Genomic DNA, 21791 nt, shown 5'->3' on the forward strand with positions numbered 1-21791 from the left:
AGAGAGAGAGAGAGAGAGAGAGAGAGAGAGAGAGAGAGAGAGAGAGAGAGAGAGATGCATATCCTGTAGGCATAGTTAGAATATTTTTATGGAAAAACACAAAAGATTATGAAGTGCATATATTCCTATAGTAAATTAAGTACTGATTAACTGATTGTTAAAGCATTATCTGATTTACATTCCTATAGCCTTATGGTTATATGAATAGGAAATTAATGTTGGAAGTAGTTTCAGCTGGGTTTTCAGTTAAACAAACAAGAAACCCACGTATCTGCTTATATCCTAACTGCTTTCCATACTGAAGAACATCAGGCATTTATTGACTTAGCCAGTGGATAAAACCCAAAACTTTAAAACCAAGAAACACAAATATGTTGTTGAGGTATTGTTTTTATACAATTAAGTTTTTACAGAGATTACTGTGAAAGTGGTACACTTACTCTAGTTTTATATTTATTTAAACATTTGACAAAGTGCTGCATACAGTGGCTCATGTTTATAATATAGCACTTTGGGAGGCCAAGGTAGGATTATCACTTGATCACAGGAGTTTTACCAGCCTGGGCAAAAAGTGAGACTCTCTCTCTACAAAAATAATTGTTTTTAAAATAGCCCAGCTAAGGGGCATGAGCCTGTAGTCCCAGCTACTTGAAAGGCTTAGGTGCATGGGTCACTTGATCCTGGGAGGTTGAGTCTGCTGTGAGCTAGGATCATGCCACTGCACTTTAGCCTGGGTGACAGAGCAAGACTCTGTCTCAAAAAAAAATTTTTTTTTGGTCAGGACAGCTGAATAATCATGTGGCAGAGGGCTCCTCCCAGCCTCTTCCCCTCTCAGTGCATTCAACTCATCCCCACAGTCTGTACTGGCCAGGGGTGACAGATGCTGAGCACCTTGAGGTTTCATTTCTAACCCAACTCAGGAGAAACACTGTGTAAGGCTGGCACCCTACCAGAAGGCATCTCACAAAATGGGTTTAGTCTAGCCAAGATCTCTCTCTCTGATCTTTCTACCATTTGAAATGTAAAGAGTATTCTTGCCCTGTAGTAAGGACAGCTAATAAATGGCATCCATCATTTCTGTCATCAGATTCCTATTGTGGTGCCTTGGGAGTGAGCATGAAGTCTGATTTGTGCAATGGAACCCTCAAGAATGATCCCTGAGTCAGGTGCATAAGTGCAGAGGAGACTGTCACCTTTCTCCTCATCCCAAACTTGGGGTGCTGGATGCAGAATGGACTGCAAGCAGCTGTGCCCTGTTTGGACATTAGCATAAGAACCCACCTGCATAGCCTGTATTTGTTTCAAAACAGCATTTGGAGCCATTCTAGTAGCTGAGTGTTACTATTTTTAAATAAATAGGGAAAAATTTTATGAATTGATTTAAAACAAAAAAACTGGCTATTAAATTCATTTAGTATTGTTCAAGGAGTATCTACAAAATTTTATCCTCAATGCTTTCTTGCAAAAGAAGTGGAAGTAAGTACAGAGACCCTTTCAAATAAAGAATCACTGAGAAATGTAAGTAGTATAATATTTACTTATATACATTTTTAAAGATTATACCATAACCGATTTGCATCAAGCTTTCCAATTTAGGAATGCTGAGAGGATTTCCCTCTAGGGCAAGTTTTCACATAAATGTTGAAGAAATTGTTAAAACTGAAAACTTTTCTATATTTGATAATCTACTGTGGTTCCAATCCATTGTGCTTCTTGTATTTATAAGGTCTATCTACAGGGTGTGTTATCATGGGTCTTGGGGTAAGTATCATGTAAATGAAGGCATTTCTACATTCTATACATTCATAGGTTTTATTTCAGAAATGAGTTCTTATCTTCATGTGGAACTGGAACAACTGAAGACCTTACCACATGTTTGTATGTAATAAGGATTTCTCCATTGAATCCTTTCATGTTTTCAAAGAAATGAAGCAGCTGAAGGCTTTACCGTGTTTTTTAAAATTATGTCATTTTTCTCCATGTTAAATTTGAATATGTCTTTGAAAGGATGTGGGAAAATCAAGTGTATTAACATATTTTTTTATATCCGTGTTTTTTTCCAATACAAGATTTTTCTGTTTTCAAAGAGAGCTGGGAAAGTTGCATGCTTTCTTGTATTTCTTCCATCGATAGGGTTCTGTCCAGTGTGAGTTCTTTCATGTGTTCTAATAAACTAGAGCGTGGGATGGCTTTACCACATTTCTTACATGAGAACAAGGTTTTTGGAGATAGTCCAGTGAACTAACATTGTCTTGTGTTGGTTTTGTTGTTTCTCCTTCCCCAGGAATGAGTTGGAAAGGCAATTCTTGAAGCTAATTATTTACAATATCAAAGTTTCTGTCAGCATTTACACCAAATACTACTTTGATCTTCGCACTTTGGCACATGACCACGGCCTGCATTTGCCTGTTTCTCTTCTTGACAAAGAAAGAGCATGGAAGCTGGAGGTAAGACTATGAAGTTACTAAGTGGATTTGCAGTCAGCAGTGCCAACATCTGTGACTAAATCATATTAAGTTGTGATTAGAAAAATGGAAAGCTTCAGCCCAGTGCAGTGGCTTATGCCCGTAATCCCAGCACTTTGGGAGGCTGAGGTGGGTGGATCACGTGAGGTTGGAAGTTCGAGACTAGGTTGACCAACATAAAGAAACACTGTCTCTTCTAAAAATACAAAATTAGCTGGGTGTGGTGATGCATACCTGTAAGCCCAGTTACTCAGGAGGCTGAGGCAGGAGAATTGCTTGAACCCTAGAGGTGGAGGTTTCAGTGAGCTGAGATTGCACGATTGCACTTTAGCCTGAGTAGCAGGAGTGAAATAAAAAAGATTAAAAAAGCAAAAAATGGAAAGTTTCAAAATTAACTAATACACTGAACAGTTTGTTAACCTTTTTAACATTCTATTTCCTGTCTCTTATGGTTTTTACAAGGATCTATGTTATTTGAAAATTATAGATATTATCTCTTCTGTGACCATAATTAATAATATTTTAGGCCGGGCATGGTGGCTCATGCCTATAATCCCAGAACTTCAGGAGGCCAAGGCGGGTGGATCATGAAGTCACAAGTTCGAGACCAGTCTGGCCAATATGGTGTAACCCCGTCTCTACTAAAAATACAAAAATTAGCTGGGCATGGTGGTGCACGCCTGTAGTCCCAGCTATTTGGGAGGCTGAGGCAGGACAATCTGGGAGGCGGAGGTTGCAGTAAGCCAAGATCACGCTACTGCACTCCAGCCTGAGCAGAGTGAGACTCCGTGTGAAAAAAATATATATGTTTTAATCAAGTTTAATTCATTCTCAATGTTTTGCTTTTGAACCTTTGCCCTTTCAAATAATCATACAGAAATTATTTCTTGCCATTGTATTCCTAACGATGTCTACCTATATAATGCACTTACCACTCTTGACTATTTTTTATTACTCAGTTTGCAAATTTATGTCATTTTCTACTGTGTATACTACAGTGCAGTCAGTCCCATGGGTTTGTTAGACAAACCATTAGTGCCTAAGCCGAGAGCACTTAGACTGTATGAGGTTGCGCGTCTCAAGTACTAGATGCAGGAAGTACATGGGATTTTACAGGAAATAATAACTTTTATAACTTTCATGGGACAAAGTAATATTTATGGTTTGTGACTTTTGGTAAGTACACAGTAAAATTGCAGCTGACAAGGTTGAACATTTAAAATAGGCATGCTCTGTAGTACCCTGGAAGTATTTTAAAATAATACTTTTTTATCATAATTAATGTGCACGTGAAGTAGTGCCTTTTAATGCTTTAGTCATTTGACTTCATTGACATTCCAATACAATCCAGCACATGCCTGCCTCATTAAAATTTGCTTTGAGTATGTAATTACTACAGATTGGGTGGAATTTGAATAGATTAATTAACCTTTTTGCAAAAGTGTGTGTTCATTACATTTAAGGAACAAGTGCACAGGTAACAGATGATACTGCTGTTAGAAGCCTGTCACAATACTGTGACATCTTTGAGAACCTAATTTTTAAGTAACTTAATAAAACAAGCCCTCCTTTGCTCTGGCAATCTAATTCTAGCCCTGAGATTACCTTAGTGAGTTGACAGAAGTTGGCAGTGTAAACCTCAGCCTAAGTAGCTGTAACTGAACTATCTAAAGAAGTCTGCATGTGTGGCTTATTATCAGTGGTGATTGTTAAAACATTGGAACCATTTTTAAAATGATACCTCTTTTTTCTTTGACATTCTTAGGCTTTTTCAAGGATGGGAAAAGATGGAGATGTATATCGTGCTGCCAAGAACAGGTCTTTGAGTGCTGATGATTTAATTAATCTTCAGCGCGCTAAGGCCATCCTCTCCTGAAGGAAGAAATGAGGGGTAATGTAACATCTGAACCCCTCATCAAAAAAGACAGGAAAATACCACCTTTCCTGCTACAGGACTAGAAAACTTAATGTTTTCAAAAGAAGAAACATCTCAATTCAAGTTAACTCAAAGACAACTAAGTTCTTGTCAGGGCAACAAAACACTCTTACACTCTGTTGTCCTTTTTAACATAAACACAGAAACAGACACCACTCCAAAGTGAAGGCTCCTTCTGCCTATGCACAGAGACTTCCTTAGTGTGTGGGCTCATAGCTGTGAATCATGTAAGGCTTTTAAAACAATAAAAACTTTTTAAATTTTAAAGATAACATTTCTATTTATTTCATTTTTTTTTCTCCCAATATTGCTGCACATGCATTTGGAATCAATGCAGTATTACTATTAAAACATGGGACTCAGCTGGGTGCGGTGGCTCAAGCCTGTAATCCCAGCACTTTGGGAGGCTGAGATGGGTGGATCACAACGTCAAGAGATCAAGACTATCCTGGCCAGCATGGTAAAACCCTGTCTCTACTAAAAATATAAAAATTAGCTGGGTGTAGTGGCAAATGCCTGTAGTCCTAGCGACTCAGGAGGCTGAGGCAGGAGAATCACTTAAACCAGGAAGGCAGAGGTTGCAGTGATTCAAGATCATACCACTTCATTCCAGCCTGGACAGAGGGAGACTTTCCCTGAAAAAAAAAAAAAAAAAACAATAAAAAAACAGCATGGGACTCTAACAACTCCTAAAGCCAGTGGGAGCAGATGCAGCGTTGTCAGGGATTGAAGGGCTCTTCCTTCCTATTCTTACTTGATATGTCTTAAAGCATTTTTGTAAGTTGCCTTGACGATTCACAAGTTGATTTAATTCATGCCTGTGTTTAACATATAATATTTGTTTTTGTTTGCTTAAGCTCTTTTCAATTTTAAGATAATTTATCACACTTAAAATCACTCTCTGGCCACAATACTTAGTAGCATAGTGCATTAGATGGCATCTTTGAATAGTTGATTATTGTGTCTGAGAGGAAAAACACATTAGAATATAAAATTAAATATACCAAAGAGAAAGGATTTCCAGGAATACCGTAGAATTAGAACAAGGGTGTTGGAGATTTTCAAACAGTTAAAAAGAAAAAAAAATGTAAGTACAGAAAGTAGAATTAAAGTTTCTATACAGAGGGTGACTTAAGCTTGAATTTTAGTTAAAAATAATTCACTGAGTTTTTTTAGGACTAAGAATCTAGCCACTCAGTTTCAGTGATTCTCACTAAATCCTGATAATATTGGTATATTTTTATCCATTTTAATTTTTTCATTTTTAAAAAATTCCTTAGAATTTAAGGTAAAATCTTCAACTTAACATCTTATCTTGATAAACTGCAGACTATAATCAATGATCTGATGTAACTTAGAAGAAAAAGTCAATGATGAATCCTTATGTATAAGATGGTTTGCACCTTATTAGTATGACATTAACTAGAAGTTGTGACATATATGAGTGGTCAAATGTTTAAAAGCCAGTTTGGCAAAGGGACATTGGACATAAATGCTTGACTTAAAGGGTAAGGGCTGGGTGCAGTGGCTCATGCCTGTAATCCCAGCACTTTGAGAGGCTGAAGTGGGCAGATCACTTGAACCCAGCAGTTCAAGACAAGCCTGGCCAACATGGCAAAACCTCTTCTCTACTAAAAACACAAAAATTAACTGAGCATGGTGGCAGTTGCTTATGGTCCTAGCTCCTTGGGAGACTGAGGCATGAGAATCACTTGAGCCTGGGAAGCAGAGTTTGCAGTGAGGCATGATCATGCCTGCACTCCAGCCTAGGTGACAAAAATAGAGTAAATCAATAGACTAGGGACCAGTAACATCGTTCTTTCCTTTGGCTTGAATTCCAGAGGGCAATATAGTCATTTCGATAAATGAAAAATCGGGTCAAGTTAGAATAAGAATATAAGTGTCACTGAAAGTGGGTAGGTTCTCTGACAACTGTTATGGGGCATGGAAATTAAGTTGGTAGTCGGTGGTAACTATGGCAGTTTTCATAGAGTTTGATACCTGGGAAAGATTAGATCTCTAACATAAGACTATGAAAAAGATTGACTACCAAAGCTCAAATTTACTCTCATTTTTAGGAGTATCTTAACATTTGTAATACAGACACCAGTGAAATTTTAACTCTAGTATAGTGTGAACTAAAATGTTTACACCTTCATTACAAAGGAAAGACAAAGATCTGAAATATGGATTTGAAGCAAGTGAAATGGCCATTTTTGTAGCATAAAAGCGGTTGCCTATTGTCAGTTCTATAAAGTTTATTCTGAGATGAACTATGTAATGTTAAAGCTCAAAGTTTCTAGAGAAATTTTATCTTGGTATTTTATTCACATGTTCTCTTTATGTAACCTAGATGCCCATACATTACTGAAATCCAGCAACACTAAGTCTGATTTTATTACAACTCAAGGTTTATTTTTTTATGTAGTTTTCTTACATTTCTAAATACACTATTCCTTGCTTTTAAAAAAACATGCCAAAGCCAATCTTAACCAAAACCCAAATTACTCTTGATTCTGTATTTAGGTTATGCAGTGTTTCTGGAAACACTTTGCTGCAGTGTGCAGATTCGCTAGAATCTTTCATCACCCAGCCCTTTTCCTAACACATTTAAGATTTCTGTGGCTTCATTTTTTCATCACACAGCATCCTTGAGTATGGAACTACTTGGAAAATCCTTTGACAGCTGGCAGAAAACTCTCCCAGGTAAGTGCTAATTTCTATGCAAATTTGTAGAAAACACCCAGAATCTATCAATTTAAGGATTAAATGACCTTAAATTTAATGGCCAGACACTTATTTACCTGGTTGGGCCCAACATTGTGCCAGCGAGGAATGCAAAAGATCTAGGACGCCTTCAGTGAAGCCTGCCTCCTAGGACACAGGTTGCCAAGGCAATTTCCTTCTTTCTTTTCTCTTCTTTTCTTTTCTTCTTTTCTTTTCTTTTTTCTTTTCTTTTCTTTTTTTCTTTTCTTTCTTTCTTTCTTTCTCTCTCTATTTATTTATTTCTCTTTCTTTCTTCCTTCTTTCTTTTTCCTTTCTTTCCTCTCTCTCTATTTATTTGTTTTTATTGTACTTTAAGTTTTGGGGTACATGTGCAGAACTTGCAGGATTGTTACATATGTATACACATGCCACAGTGGTTTGCTGCATCCATCACCCCCATCACCTACATTAGGTATTTCTCCTAATGTTATTCCTCCCTAATCTCCCTACCCCCTGCAATCCTTCACCTAGCTCCTGACCACCCAACAGACCCCAGTGTGTAATGTTCCCCTCCCTGTGTCCATGCGTTCTCATTGTTCAATACCCATTTAAGAGTGAGAATATGTGGTGTTTGGTTTTCTGCTCTTGTGTCAGTTTGCTGAGAATGATGGTTTCCAGCTTCATCCATGTCCCTGCAAAAGACACAGCTCCCCCTTTTCTATGGCTCCATAGTATTCCATGGTGTATATGCGCCACATTTTCTTTATGCAGTCTATCATTGATGGGCATTTGGGTTGGTTCCAAGTCTTTGCTATTGTAAACAGTGCCATAACGAACATACATGTGCATGTGTCTTTATAACAGGATGATTTATAATCCTTTGGGTATATACTCAGTAATAGGATTGATGGGTCAAATGGAATTTCTATTTCTAGATCCTTGAGGAATTGCCACACTGCCTTCCACAATGGTTGAACTAATTTACACTCCCACCAACAGTGTAACAGCATTCCTGTTTCTCTACATCCTCTCCAGCAATTTCTGTTGAACTTTTTCAAACACATTTGACAAGTGACAGAACATGTACTTAATGTGAAATTTAAAGAATATCAGCTTGTGGTTTAGGATTTCTAGGGTAAAGAACTAAGTGGGAAAGAAAATTAGTATAGACATTACAAGAATCTTGAGTCCAGTGAAAAATGGTTAACATTCTTTAAGAAGGAACAGGTTAGGTGACTCTTACAACTGCTGTAAGGAAGCTGAGCAATTCGGCTGTGATTAGGAAAACTCAGTGATAGTCCTAGAACCTAAGGTCTTTAGTAAAATATGGGTGCTATCTCCTTCAAAAAACCTCCATGGATTCCAAAAAGAGGCTGCTGGCTTCTTAAAAATATATATTGCTTTATCCTCACATTCTCAACTGTACGAACCTTTACCTGTCACCCGAGCTGGGGACTCCTGTGTCTCCTCAGTGTGACAACTAATCACAGGCAGAGCTTCAAGTGCTTTATCCACCTCCCCTTCCAGCCCCTGCTTCACCCAAGACCCTTAGAACTCTCCTTAAACAAAATCTTCCCAGCCTCACCTTTACCTTTTCTGCTATTTTTCACTGTGGCAGTGCTTGATGTTTTTCATCGTGACCCACTGCCAAAGCATTAGCACCAGGTTCCAGAACATGCAGGTTGTATGTAGCTTGCAGGCTAATTGACCCCTTGTAATTCCCTTTATGTGAGCCCTCTGTGTGTGTTCTCTGAAACACCTGTTCCCAATTTGCTGCACTTGCTGATTCTGACCTACTCACAGCCTTACTTATGTATTCTCAATCTAGCCTGAGGATGAGGTTGTACCCCTTCCTTCCAAAACCTATTTTTCCTGGCATTAATGCCTTGTTCTGAAGGTAACTCCCTCTCATCTAATGGAGAGGATTCCATTTTTAATTCTAAAATCGGTCTGCTATATTCATCTCCTCCACCAATTATCCTCTTCAAAATTGCATTTCACCTCCCCAACTTGGGAATGCAGCAATTTTGGTTCGGGCCTGTAAATGTCCCAGTGTTTTTGAAGATGTGATCCCCACCCACCTCCCTCTCATCAGCTAGAAGAGCTTGTGAAAAATGCAGCTTCTCTAAATGCAGTGTGGTATCCTGGATTTGATCCTGGGACAGAGCGTGAGTGGAAAATCTGATGAAGTCTGGAGTTAGGAGTAATGTGCCAACACTGACTTTTTAGTTTTTACAAATGTACCATGTCGATACAAGATGTTCACATTAGTGGGAAACTGGTAAGGGCATACAGAAACACTGCATTATTTTTGTGACTTTTTGTAAGTTTCTTTTTATAGAACAGCATCTTGGGTCCCAGAACTAATGAATCTCCATTCCTGAGGCCAAGGCCTAGGAATCTAAAGTTGTAGCAGACACCCTGAATGATTCAAATTGAAATTCTCGTCCTGTCAATTTCCTTTTATTCCTTGTCTGAACAGTTGCCTCTCCCTTGTTTCACTTACCTTAACATGAGTTAATCCTTTAACGCTTCTGAATTCTAAGATTTAAGTTGTGTTATCTGCTTTTCCCAGATGAGAATACTGAATAGTAAGAGGTGGAGTGTCCAGGATCACAGAGCTCATAAAAGGTGAAGTTGGGACTTAAATTCCTAGTCAGGCTGGCTCCCAAGTCTATGCTGATAGCCACGAGCTCAAGAGCTCTGTAACTAAAGGAATGAAAAGCAGCATTCTCACCAATATTATCCTGGGCCCCCCTATTTATCCACCTTTCTAAGTCCACCAGTCCCTCTGCTTCAGCATGTGGACTTTGCCCTTTCCCTCCTTTCCACTGGAGGAAAACGAGCAATGGGGAAGATGTGCTGAAGGGAGTCCTGCACGCAGAAGGTGGAAGGTGCAGCTGCTCTTCTCTCAGGACTTAGCTTAACAGCTATATTTTCTAGTCTGCCTCTCCCGGCTGCCTTAACTTACATACTAATGTAACAAAGTTCATAGCGCCTGCTTTGACCTGAAATTACATGCCCTCATGTATTGCTAATTCACTTCTCACTAGATTTATGTGGTATCCCTGAAACACTTTAAGCTCCTAATTACAGAGTCATGTCTCCCATATACTCATGTCTCAGAGTATAAATGAAGAATGCTGACATACCAGGCATTTGGTAGACTGGTGGCTCATCTTTATTTTGCCAAAGCAGCAATCAGCAGAAGGTGGTGTGAAAATGCATCTGAGGCTCACTAAGCATCTGTTTAGATTACTAGGGAGAAGTCAACTCTCAGTTTGTGCCTGAGCTTTCTGATGTGGATTTGGAGCTCAACAGCAAGTTGTGGATCCAACAGGTGAATAGGAAAGTTTTGGGAGTTTCTGTCCTCCAACCAGACACATAAAAAAGCACCGTTTCAATTCAGATTGTTTCATCATAAATCAAGCATTTATAAAATGGAAGGCAATCTTGGGCAATGACTGTTTTCCCATGTATCTTCATTTCTTCAAGTGGATCATGAAACAATAACAGGTTTGCCAGGAGAAACCTAGGAAGCATATTCAATTAAAACATGCTTTAATTCATTCTGCTTCTGTGATTGGAATTTGCTTGAGTTTAATGATTAATAAATTTTTTGCTGCTTAAATTTTAGGTACATCTGAAAACTATGATTTTAGAATTAAAATCCACATTTTTCCTTATAGATCCTTAGGAAGCAGTGTATCTCTACATGTAAACATGAAAAGAGACTTCTATGGCATTTCTTTATTTTCTTTGTTATTGTTTTAATGTATTTTAAAATTAATGTATATTAATTGGGAACAAAGAAACAAAAACACATTTCATTTTATCATAAATAATATCCATACATAACAAAAATGTTACATCATTATCTTTCTATAAATAGAATACATACAAAACATTTTTGTAAATAATAAAATTAACAAAAACAGATGGGACTAACATAGCCAAATACAACTACCTTTCTACTGTCAGGAACAAAATATAAACAAGACTAGCAAGATGACCTGGGTTTCTTTTCGTTAGTGTTAAAACTTCAGATTTATAATCTCACCTGTATTTTATAGATTTTAGCCAGGACCTAGGCATAGGCAAAGGCTTCATGACTAAAACACAAAAGGCAATGGCAACAAAAGCCAAAATTGACAAATGGGGTCTAATTAAACTAAAAAGCTTCTGCACAGCAAAAGAAACATCATCAGAGTGAACAGGCAACCTACAGAATGGGAGAACATTTTTGCAATCTGACAAAGGGCTAATATCCAGAATCTACAAAGAACTTAAACAAATTTACAAGAAAAAGACAAGCCCATCAAAAAGTGGGTGAAGGATATGAAAGGACACTTCTCAAAAGAAAACATTTATGCAGCCAACTAACATATGAAAAGAAGCTCATCATCACTGGTCATTAGAGAAATGCAAATCAAAACCATAATGAGATACCATCTCACACCAGTTAGCATGGCAATCATTAAAAAGTCATGAAACAACAGATGCTGGAGAGGATGTGGAGAAATAGGAATGCTTTTACACTGTTGGTGGGAGTGTAAATTAGTTCAACCTTTGTGGAAGACAGTGTGGTGATTCCTCAAGGATCTAGAACTAGAAATATCATTTGACCCAGGAATCCCATTACTGGGTATATACCAAAAAATATATATATCATTCTACTATAAAAACACATGCACATGTATGTTTATTGTGGTACTGTTCACAATAATGAAGACTTGGAACCAACCCAAATGCCCATCAGTGACAGATTGGATAAAGAAAATGTGGCACATATACACCATATGCCATCGAATACTATGCAGCATAAAAAAGGATGAGTTCATGTCCTTTTCAGGGACATGGATGAAGCTGGAAACCATCATTCTCAGCAAACTAACACAAGAACAGGAAACCAAACACCGTGTGTTCTCACTCATAAGTGGGGGTCGAACAATGAGAATACATGGTCACAGAACATACTGGGACCTGTTGGGTGGTGGGGGACTAGGGGAGGGCTAGCATTAGGAGAAGTACCTAATGTAGATGATGGGTTGATGTGTGCAGCAAACCACTACGGCATGTGCATACCCATGTACAAACTTGCATGTTCTGCACGTGTACCCCAGAGCTTAAAGGGAAAAAAAAAAAAAAAGCTACTCCAACTGCATATTAGGCATGAAAAACTAACTTTTAGGACCCCCAAACTGTAAAACTGCTACCAATAGGAGGTGGTAGAATCCTATTACTTGAATCATTGAAAACCAAATAAATTATAAGGAGTATGTGGGTGAGAAAGCAGGCCAAAGAATTATTAGCTCTGTTATTCTGTATGTCATATGATGTCATGAACTTCAGTTACAAAAACAAAACCATTTACAAGGACTATGAAAAGTGTCCAAATTATTTGTCTCTTAAAATAGGAGCAGAGATGTCCTAGAAGTGTTAGGTAAGTCTTCCTCTTTAGTTGATACTCTTAAGTAATTACCTATATAGTATACTACATTTAAGGAAAAGAGACTGATAATTTTTATTACTGATTTCATCATTTCTCTCTTGTTTTCTTCACTTTGAATTTGAAGCAAGGTCTATAAGTCACTTTGTGTCTATATTTATGGCTGGCACCACACAGGTCACATGGGACAGGGCAGGGGGCCAGAGCTTCAGTGTGGAATGCTCAACAATGATGCAGGAAGAAATGCCTCACTTTTGGTGTAACAAGGATTTAGGAACAAAAAGAGCCTTTACAGGAAGGGCTTCAAGCAGGTCAATGTGGCACCAAGGCTGTGATGCTGAAGTTGAAATAGTGATAGTGAAAGTTTAGATTTGAAAACTGGAAGGAAAATCAGAGAACACTTGGCTTAGGTTTACAAAGGCTGTGCTAGAATGACTTTGCTTTAGTCAATGCGGTGAGAGAAAAAGGATCCTCAGTTGTATGACGTACTTTTACTGCCAGTTGTATTGACACCATGATTGAGTGGTTCTGTAAGGAAACCAGAGACCCTTCAAATGGGGCAATTTAGTGGGATTGTAAATGGGGCAGCCATTTTGGAAAACAGTCTGGCAGTTCCTCAACATGGGAAGCATAGAGCTGCTTCACCCAGCAATTCCACTCCCCGGCATATTCTCCCAAGAGACGTGAAAAGGTGGACCTACAAAAACTTGAAAGTAAATATTTACAGCAACATTATTTGTAATAGCCAGTGAAAACAACTCAAATGCCTATCAAATAAGAAACAAATGTTACTGTATGTATATTCATATTCAACGTAAAAATAAATTGCTTGTGTACTGATGTATACTTCAACACTGATTAACCTAAGTGAAAGGAAAAATGCTAAGTGAAAGAAGCCAGTCACAAAATGCTACCTATTATGTGACTCCATTTACATGAACTGTCCAGACAGAGCACTGTGGTAGAGAGGGAAGGTAGACTGGTGGTTGCCAGGCAGGGGAGAAAGGGGAATGCGGAGTGACTCCTCATGGGTATTGGGTTCTTTGGTGGATGGTGAAAATGTTCTGAACACAGGTAGTGATGACAACTGCCCACCTCTGTGGAAACACCACACACCTGAGTTACGAGCCCAGTGGCACAGAGGGCAACGAGGGGAGGTCTTGAAGCATCACAGTGAAAAGAGGTCTGTAACATTAGGAGGCACATAGGGCTACATTTCATCCCGGGGGCTCAGCCCCAGAGCCCCAGAGAACAGCTGGGTCCTGCCCACCCCACTACGCGGAGACCCTCCCTGGCCTTCGCAGCCCAGGCTTCCAGGGGCTGTGGAGGGGAAAAGGGGGCTCCTGCCACCCTACCCTGCACTCAGGCAGCGCTGGTGATGCGCAATCGGCGGAGTTGGGAGGACTGGGAAGTGCGGCGGGGCCACGGCCACCACCAGGACACCCAATCACCCCCAGGGCACCTAGTTCCCCCACCGCACCCAGCGGACTGGACCGAGTGCCTCACTCAGAGCTCCGGGTCAACCTCCTGTCATTGGGAGACAGGGAGACAGATGCCATCTCCATGGTCATTGTTTGGGGAAACGCTGACTTCTGGAGAGGAATTGCACTGTTAGAGTGCTCACTGCCTGCATGTACCTTAGTCAGCCCACACCGACCTCAAAGGTGAAGGCACTGTGGTGCCCTCACCCAGGAGCTTACCTCTGGTGTGGAAGAGAAGATGAAATCCTAAGGGTGACACCAGGCAGTGATAAGTCCTGTGAAAGAAGGACAAAGCACTAGGAAGCCACCCAGAAACCAGGAAGGCTCCCTGGGCGAGGGGGTGCCAAGCAGGGTCCTGAAGGCCTGATGGGCCTCAGGAGAGGAGGTTGCAGAGGAGAAGGTGTGTGGAAGGGGCAGCAAAACTAGAGGACGAAGGTGAAAAGGCATCCTCTAGACATCGCGGCTCATCCAATTTGTGACCACCAGCCATGGTGGGGTGGGTAGGACATCTTAAGGCCAGATACTTGAATTCTTTGTAGAGGAATTGTTTGGGCAGATTCTAAGAGAAACTTGAAGCTCATTCCTCAGTGACCCAGGAGTCCAGAATGTGGGCTGGGGATATTAAAGGTGCTTTTGTGAAGGAAGAGAGAAGGCCCAGTCAGGATCTGACATGCTGTGCCTTGAATAGAATGCAGTTTGAGACAGATTTAGACGTCATCTGCACACAGAAGGTGTTTCTGTTGGTGCCTTGGCTAAAATACATCAAGACTTCCCACACTTTGTATTAGGTGTCTACACTAAACCTACATTATGTCTTCAAGATGGCATTTGTGTAAAGCAAAATAAATGATGATGTTTAAAAAATGGTTAATAATATTCTGGTACTAAAAGTATTTTTTAGTTTTAAACATGTCTGCTAATAAAAATAATACTCTTTGAACAATCTTGCAAAATTCAAGAAGGACTGGAAAAATGTTAAAAACATTATCTTCTGTAATTGTACCTTTTAGATTTGGTTACTGTTAATATTCCTAGTTTAAATAATAAAAATGCTACAACATTCATCATGAGGAAGCATGCAATAAGATGAATAAGTTTAAACTGAAAAGGAGTTTAGGAAAAATTAAAAAGATATGCTTGATAATGTTCATGATGGAATTCAATAATCTAAAAAAGTGATTACTAAAGGAAAGATTTAACACACAATGGTGATAATTTAGAGCAAGACTTCTTGTGCTTAAAAAAATTTCTGGGTTTTATGTTAAATTGAGACCTCCAGGCACACAAGGGTCACACTGTGGACCCTCCAAGGAGCTAAGCCTGCATACCCAGCACCCTCCCACCTTTGCTCTACTAGCCCCCCCCACCACCACCCAATTTTCGATGGAGGAATGGAAGTCTCCTCTTTTGTTCGCCTCCTCCTCAGTGTTTCCCTTTTCCTGGTTTCCTCCCAGCTAGCTCTTTCCAGAAGCCACCTGATTTCCTTGGCATGCTTGGATGCGCTGTCTGTCCCACAAAATGAAAGCTGCAGGCAGGCAAGATTCCAACCTTTTTTGTTGATTGTTACATCCTTAGCTGCTAGAAGAGTACCTGGCTCCTGGCAGGCATGCAAGAGGTATTTCCGGAATACTGAATGAACTGATGGCATGGCGGTGAAGAATAAACCAGATGGCTTGTGTCAGGGCTCACAGAGCGAGCCCAGCAGCAGCAGGCACTGAGCGGCAGCGCCACAATGTCAGCGCTCATCCTCCAGGAGCCTGTAGGCCACGCTGATGTTGGGGCACAAGAACTGCACAGGCAGCAGGCAGAACTGGTGGAAGGTGCCTGGGGGCCGGTTCTCACGAATGCGGAAGGAGAGGCTTTTCTCCGGGAAGCAGAGCTCCTGGGGCTTGAGGGAGCTGCAGGCTGCAAAGGAGGTGTTGAAGAAGGAGAAGTACTCTCGGGCACAGCCTGGCCACTGACACTCACCCTCACGAAGGGACGTGGGCAACAGGAAGACCTTGAGGTAGACGGTGAACACCCGGAAGCCTCCATCTGCAGAGAGAGAAGTCAGGCCTGTGGGAGCATCAGCCACACCTGCCAGGCAGTCGGGAATGGGGAGGAGGCAGGAGCTCCAGGCCTGGTGCAAAACCTGGTCCCCACCAAGGTCCACAAGGCTCTCAGCCTGGTGCTCCAGCTCCACCTGCTACCTCCTTGCCTCTGCTGCAGGGCTCTGCGGCCCAGAGCACCAGTGCCTAGCTCTCATCATTCAGCTCTCAGCTTAGAGGCCCCTTCCTTGCGGAGGTGTGCTGAGCACTGGGTTGAAGGCTCCCCGACTCTGCTGGTGGCAACTTTTCCAGTAAGTGGTGACCAGCGCCCCGCCTGCCACATCCTCCCCAAGGAGGTTTGGAGTGGCTGCAGACAGACTTCCCCAATGCCTAGAGGGGGCATTTCCGGCAAGTTCCATCACTGAGGCGCCAAAGTGATTTCTGCTGTACTGCCAGAGCCTTCCCAGCTTCCACCTCAGCCGGAGGTGGGTGGCTGCTCCTCAGAGCTGCTGTTCCCACATTCTCTGGCATTCTCTGCTTTTTGCTAGCCTGTCCATCACTGCTCCAATCCTCTGTTGTAATTAATTCTTTACACAAACTTTCCCTGTTCAAATCACCCTGTGGTTTCTTCCTTGACAGGACCTGGCCATGTATGAAGACTCTCCCCACTTTGGAGAGCTCAGGCCTCCTAGGAATCTCAGGCCCAGGGCAAATTTCATGCTGGCCCCACCCAGGGACTCCCATTCCTCAAGCTCCACCCTGAGGGCTCAGGTTGAAGAGAACAACAACTAAGTGCATGGAACCAAGACCCATCTCAAATGCTGCCTCCTCCAGGAACTGCCTGGGCTACCCCAGAGGGAGCTGCCCATCCAAGCCCCCTCCCTGTCCTGCGGTTGTGGGGGCTGCACGAACCATGGCCCTGGAGGGGTGGCAGGGAGGTGGGAGCTACTGGGGGCAGCATCACTGTTCCCTGTCACAGGCACCCTGCTTTCCCCCACCCTTCCCAGCTCCAATGTCACGTGGGGCCATGACTCCAGCACTGACTGCTCCACTTTCCTCCCTGGACACCCAGGACAGGCACGAGTCCCTGCCACAAGTCAGGCTTTCCTTAGGAACTGCCGCTTCTTCAGAGAGTTGCAGGTCATTTGGTAAGTCAAAACTTTGGGATTTTTTTCAGCCCCACTTACTCCTTCTCTTGAAACCTCCTAATACTTTTTAGCACCACTGGAAGAAGAATTCAGGTCTGGCAGAAGCATGTACCCGGATTCCCATGTGTCTCTAAACCCCCACAGCCTCAGGAAGCCCCAGGGTCACTGGCAGCCCTGAAACTTGTCCTGGCTTCTCTCCAGGCTGGACACAGAGGCAGGGCAGCCTCACCTCACCCCTGACACCCTTCACACCCTCCAGGCTGGACACAGAGGCAGGCCAGCCTCACCTCACCCCTGATGCCCTCCACACCAGGGGAGGTGGGGAAGCCACCCCGAGCCTCAGTATCAGCGGCTGTGATGAGAGTGGCTTGAGGAAGGTGTGGGGTGTGGGGATGGGAGTGGGGGCAGCTTCCTTACTGCGGACACTGAGCTTCTCCCAGGATCTCTCGTCCAGGCTCCGGTTAAGGTAGAGGAGGCCGGTGTCGTCCTGGATGGGATCCAGTTGTTCTCGTGCAGCCGCGTGAGGTATGTGCCATACAGGTGCCAGTCCAGGCGGAAGCTGGGCACCTCCCCAGGAGTGTCCCGCAGGGTATGGACATAGAGCAAGGGCGTGCTGGCTGGCTGGTCCACATACAGCTTCTCCCAGTAAGCATCCCTTGAGCAGTAGAGGCCCAGTGCCACTGTGGGAAGTAGGGAAGTGAGTGAAGAATGGTGAGGATAAGACTTCTTCAAGGACCAAAACAAACAAACAAACAAACAAACAAAAAACATTAGTTTAAAATTCCTATCTTAGCAGGAGGTTTTCATCTCCAGTTCTGAGAACATGAACACTCAATTATTTTTGTAGTTACACACCGGCTAGAAAAGGACTGCTTTAAAATAGAGAAAGGAAAGAAGACAGGGGAGGCAGTTTCCACAGTGGCAAGCCTGTTCTCAATCACCCAGGCCGGAAGGGCACCCGAACCACACAGGCTTCTTGTAAGGCCGGTTGCCTCGCTAGGAGCTTGGACACACCCACCCATCTCCCGCGCCCAAAACCTGCGTCACATCTCTGCGCCCGGCACCGGGCTCTGCACTCAGTACCTAGCTCTGCCACTTCCGCCCAGCAGCCCACTGGCCAATGGCGGCTCGCCCCGTCTCAATCCCGCTCCCCCATGACCAATCAGAGCACCCTGCTCTTTCCCGCTCACTATAGCTATAAGAACCCTATGCCTTAGGAAGTCAGCGCGACTTCTCTGGCACCCCTTTCCCAGACCATAGAACCTCGCCCGGGAGCTGAATAAAATTGGCATTTAATTTTCTTATATTGGCCTCAGTTTCCTCATTTTAAATTCGGCAATAACCCTTACACTTCTCAACAGGTCACCCAGAGCCAGAGTGTTCAAGAGCAGAAGACACTGCCAGCCACGCGGGCAGGCAACAATTGCCAAAAATGAAGAAAGCTCTTTACAGGAAAATCATAAATCTTAATCTAAACATACACCTACCATATGACCCTACAATTCCACTCCATTCATCCAAGAGAAGTAAAAACATACGTCCATCAAATGGCATAGTGGGAACTGGAGGGATGATTCACAGAAGCCAAGAGCCTAGAAGCCCTTCGGCAGGTGGATGGACAGGCAGACTGTGGTCCAGCCATGCCACAGAATCTTGCCCAGAAAAAAGGGTGAACTATGGATACACGCAAACACCTGGATGGGTCACACACCCATCCAGTGCCACATACCCATAAGTGCCAAGTGCAGCCTGGAAGAGAACAGGTGAGACGTCTGGAATCCCACACTGGGAAAACAGAACAGCAGAAGGCTTCTCTTGAAGTGCTCACTGCACATAGGAATACGGCTCCCAGGACAGCGCCCTTCGTGGGGGGGGGGGGTGCATTTCTGGTGACAAAGAGGGTGAGAGACTATAACTCACAGTGGCCTCACAGGGCGAGGAGGGGCTGGATGCCCTGGGACCTGATAAGCCCCCTCCCAATCCCACGTGGCATCCCATGTCTGGGCTATTCATGTAGATGGCGGGGTCCACGTTCTCACCCCAGAGGGGATTCTAGGGGCTGACTGAGCTCAGGTTAGGAGAGGCAATGCAGCTCTGCCAGATCTAGTTTTCTCTGGGACACACACTTCTGGCCCTGGCCTTCCCAATAAGAACTATTTGCCCTTTGGTGGCTGCAGGGTGGCTCTGGTGATCCTCAGGCTGCAGAAAAGTGGGCACCCCTCTGTCACAGGAGCAGATCCAGACTGGGAATCCCACAGGTGCTCCTCTGGGGCCTCTGTGATGTGCAGGCACCTTCAGTGGTCCAGGGACTGGAGGTAGGACAGGCCTGGGTTCCCCAAAGCCCCCACCACAAAGACCACATGTGCAGGAAAGAATGGGCTTTCCTGCTCCCATCTGGTAGAGCCCACCCCTACAGGATCGTGTGGGATCCAATCCCAACTGGTCTCCCTGCTGCCGAAAGGGATTTGTGAGTCAGGCAATGATTGCGAGCAGAAACAGACTTAAATGCACTTGCCTCCGCAAGAGGGCGCTCGGGGCCGAGCTGTCTCCGTGGGGTGGTTGGGGAGAACCTTGGGACTCACTGGGGCGATCCTGGGCAGCTCCAAGAGTTTGGCTAGAACCTCCAGAGCTGTGGCTCCTGGGAAAGAGCCCTGCAGGCCTCTCCAAACGCCCCAGCTGTCTCCTCCTGGGAGTGGGGCTGCCTCTCCACTCCCAGTGCCACCAACTGTGGTGTCCAGGTTATCCCAGGGGCCAGGGGCTCACGATCTCTGGATTGAGGAAGCTGTCTGTGTGCCAGGGGTATGGGCACGGAAAACTACCTGTATGCCTGCTGAGTGCCACAGGCCAGCCCCCAGAACCTGGCCCCCACAGCCTCACTGGGCACCCTGACTGAACACAAGGCTGTGGAAGGGTGGGGGGAAATCCCCTGCCCAACACACCAGCAGCTGCTCACACCTGACCCCATGCCCACAACCACAAAGCTAAAGTCACAGCCCAGAGTCCCAATACAGCATCAGAGCACCTTGTTTACTTCTGCCCCGTGTCTTCCCCTTGCAACACTGGGACCCCAGAGTCCCAACACTCAGAACAGATAGGAGGAGAAGGGCTTCTCCCTTGTCCCTCTCTAGGTGGACTGGGGGCCCACTCTGGCCTCAGCATATGAAAATTCAGTCTGTGCAGGGCCTGGGGCCAGAGACAGGGTGACCGACCACGGCTTCTTCTGTTCCCAAAGGCTCCGAGGAGAGAAAGTCCTTTTTAAGGAGTGAGGGAGGGTGGCCAGGGCTCCTGCCCTCTTAGAGGGAACCTTGGTCCATACACAAGCACTTGGAGGGGATTAAGTCAGGGCCAGTTTGAGGGACACTGAAATGCGCGCCAAGGGGTCAAAAATTCCACATCCTTGCGGCTCACTCTGCCAGGGTTTGGGTGGAGTCGATGACCATCTTTGCAAGGCCACACCTAATGCTGGGATCCTTAAGCACCTGCGGTTTCACCAGGCGCAGCACGGAGGCTGGCTGGCGGCGCATACCCCTCCCTACCCCACCCCAAGCAGGGCAAAAGCTTTCTTAAGTGTTGGCCCTGAGCCTCCTAAGGCCGCATCTTCAGCATCTCTGCCAGGCAACGCCACACGACTCCAGGACTGCCGGGTGGAACGCCGATGATGGCGGCCCCTCAGGAGGAGCCACCCCAGAAACCACGGTTTTTAGGCGCTTAAAGACTAGGGCGGCAAAAACGCACGAGGAAAATACAATCTTTTCAAAAGAGCCTCCGAATCCCTCGGCAGGCCAGAACGGTAGAGCTGGGGGAGGAACGCACGGATGCGGGGCGGGAAAAGGAAACCAGCACGGGACCTCTCCTGCCGAAATAGAACTCCCCGCATGAATCGCGGGCTTTCGAGGCTCTCTGAGCCTTCCGCCACGCCGGCCCTGAAACAGCTGTCCGGTCTGATCTAGGACGCGGCTTTGGCGCATGGCCAGGTTGAGACCTGCGGCTGTGGTTTGGGTTCTGAGCACCCTCCCCCGCCGCCCCGCCCGCGCTCCGCTCCCACCCAATACCCGCCCAGCCCCGGCTGGAGGTGCCCTGTCCACCGCTCGCCGCAGCCACTGCGCTCCCAGCCGAGGTCGGGTGGCCGGCGACCGCGCAGCCCGCTGCCTACCGCAAACAGAAAGGCGCTTCTGAACGCTACCGCTCCGCTGCTCGGCGCCAACTTCGCCCTGGCCGCTGCGGGCGCCGGCTGCCGGCAGGATTCACCTTTGCCGAGCAGCCGCAGTAGCAGCAGCAACGGCAACCGCAGACCGGCGGCACCGGACGTCGCCGTCGCCATCGCCGGTGCGCACTGGGGCGGCGGCTGGAGGGACGGCGGCTGGGGCTGGCGGGTCTGGGTGGCGAGTGCGGCGCTCAGCCCGGCCGCCCCATTCCTGCCTGGGCCGTGGCAGACGCGACAGACACTTAGGGCGCGGCGCGTCCGGGCGCGGGCTCCGGGGCACTTAGCGTTGCTGCGCGTCCAGCTTCGGTAGCGGGACTGAAGCTAAGCAAGCGCCGGCTGCGCCGGAGAAGCGAGCAGGGGCGGTGGGCGACGCTG

General features: G+C 44.9%; 1 protein-coding gene and 1 pseudogene across 1 annotated transcript in view; one reads left to right on the top strand and one right to left on the bottom strand.

The window, feature by feature from the left end:
* The window catches only part of LOC116541699 (cyclin-Y-like protein 2), a 42911-nt gene extending 38496 nt beyond the window's left edge, over positions 1–4415 (top strand). The window contains exons 10-11 of the mRNA XM_032266087.1: positions 2285–2447; positions 4231–4415. Coding sequence (XP_032121978.1) covers positions 2285–2447; positions 4231–4341 — 274 coding nt within the window. The 3' untranslated portion in view covers positions 4342–4415. The remainder of the gene's footprint in view (positions 1–2284; positions 2448–4230) is intronic.
* Positions 4416–15772: 11357 nt separating this feature from the next.
* LOC116541723 lies at positions 15773–21533 on the bottom strand (annotated as a pseudogene).
* Positions 21534–21791: the final 258 nt, after the last annotated feature.

The sequence above is a fragment of the Sapajus apella genome, unplaced genomic scaffold (assembly GCF_009761245.1).
Source record: "Sapajus apella isolate SASKATOON/1434 unplaced genomic scaffold, GSC_monkey_1.0 scaffold154, whole genome shotgun sequence".
NCBI lineage: Eukaryota > Metazoa > Chordata > Mammalia > Primates > Cebidae > Sapajus > Sapajus apella.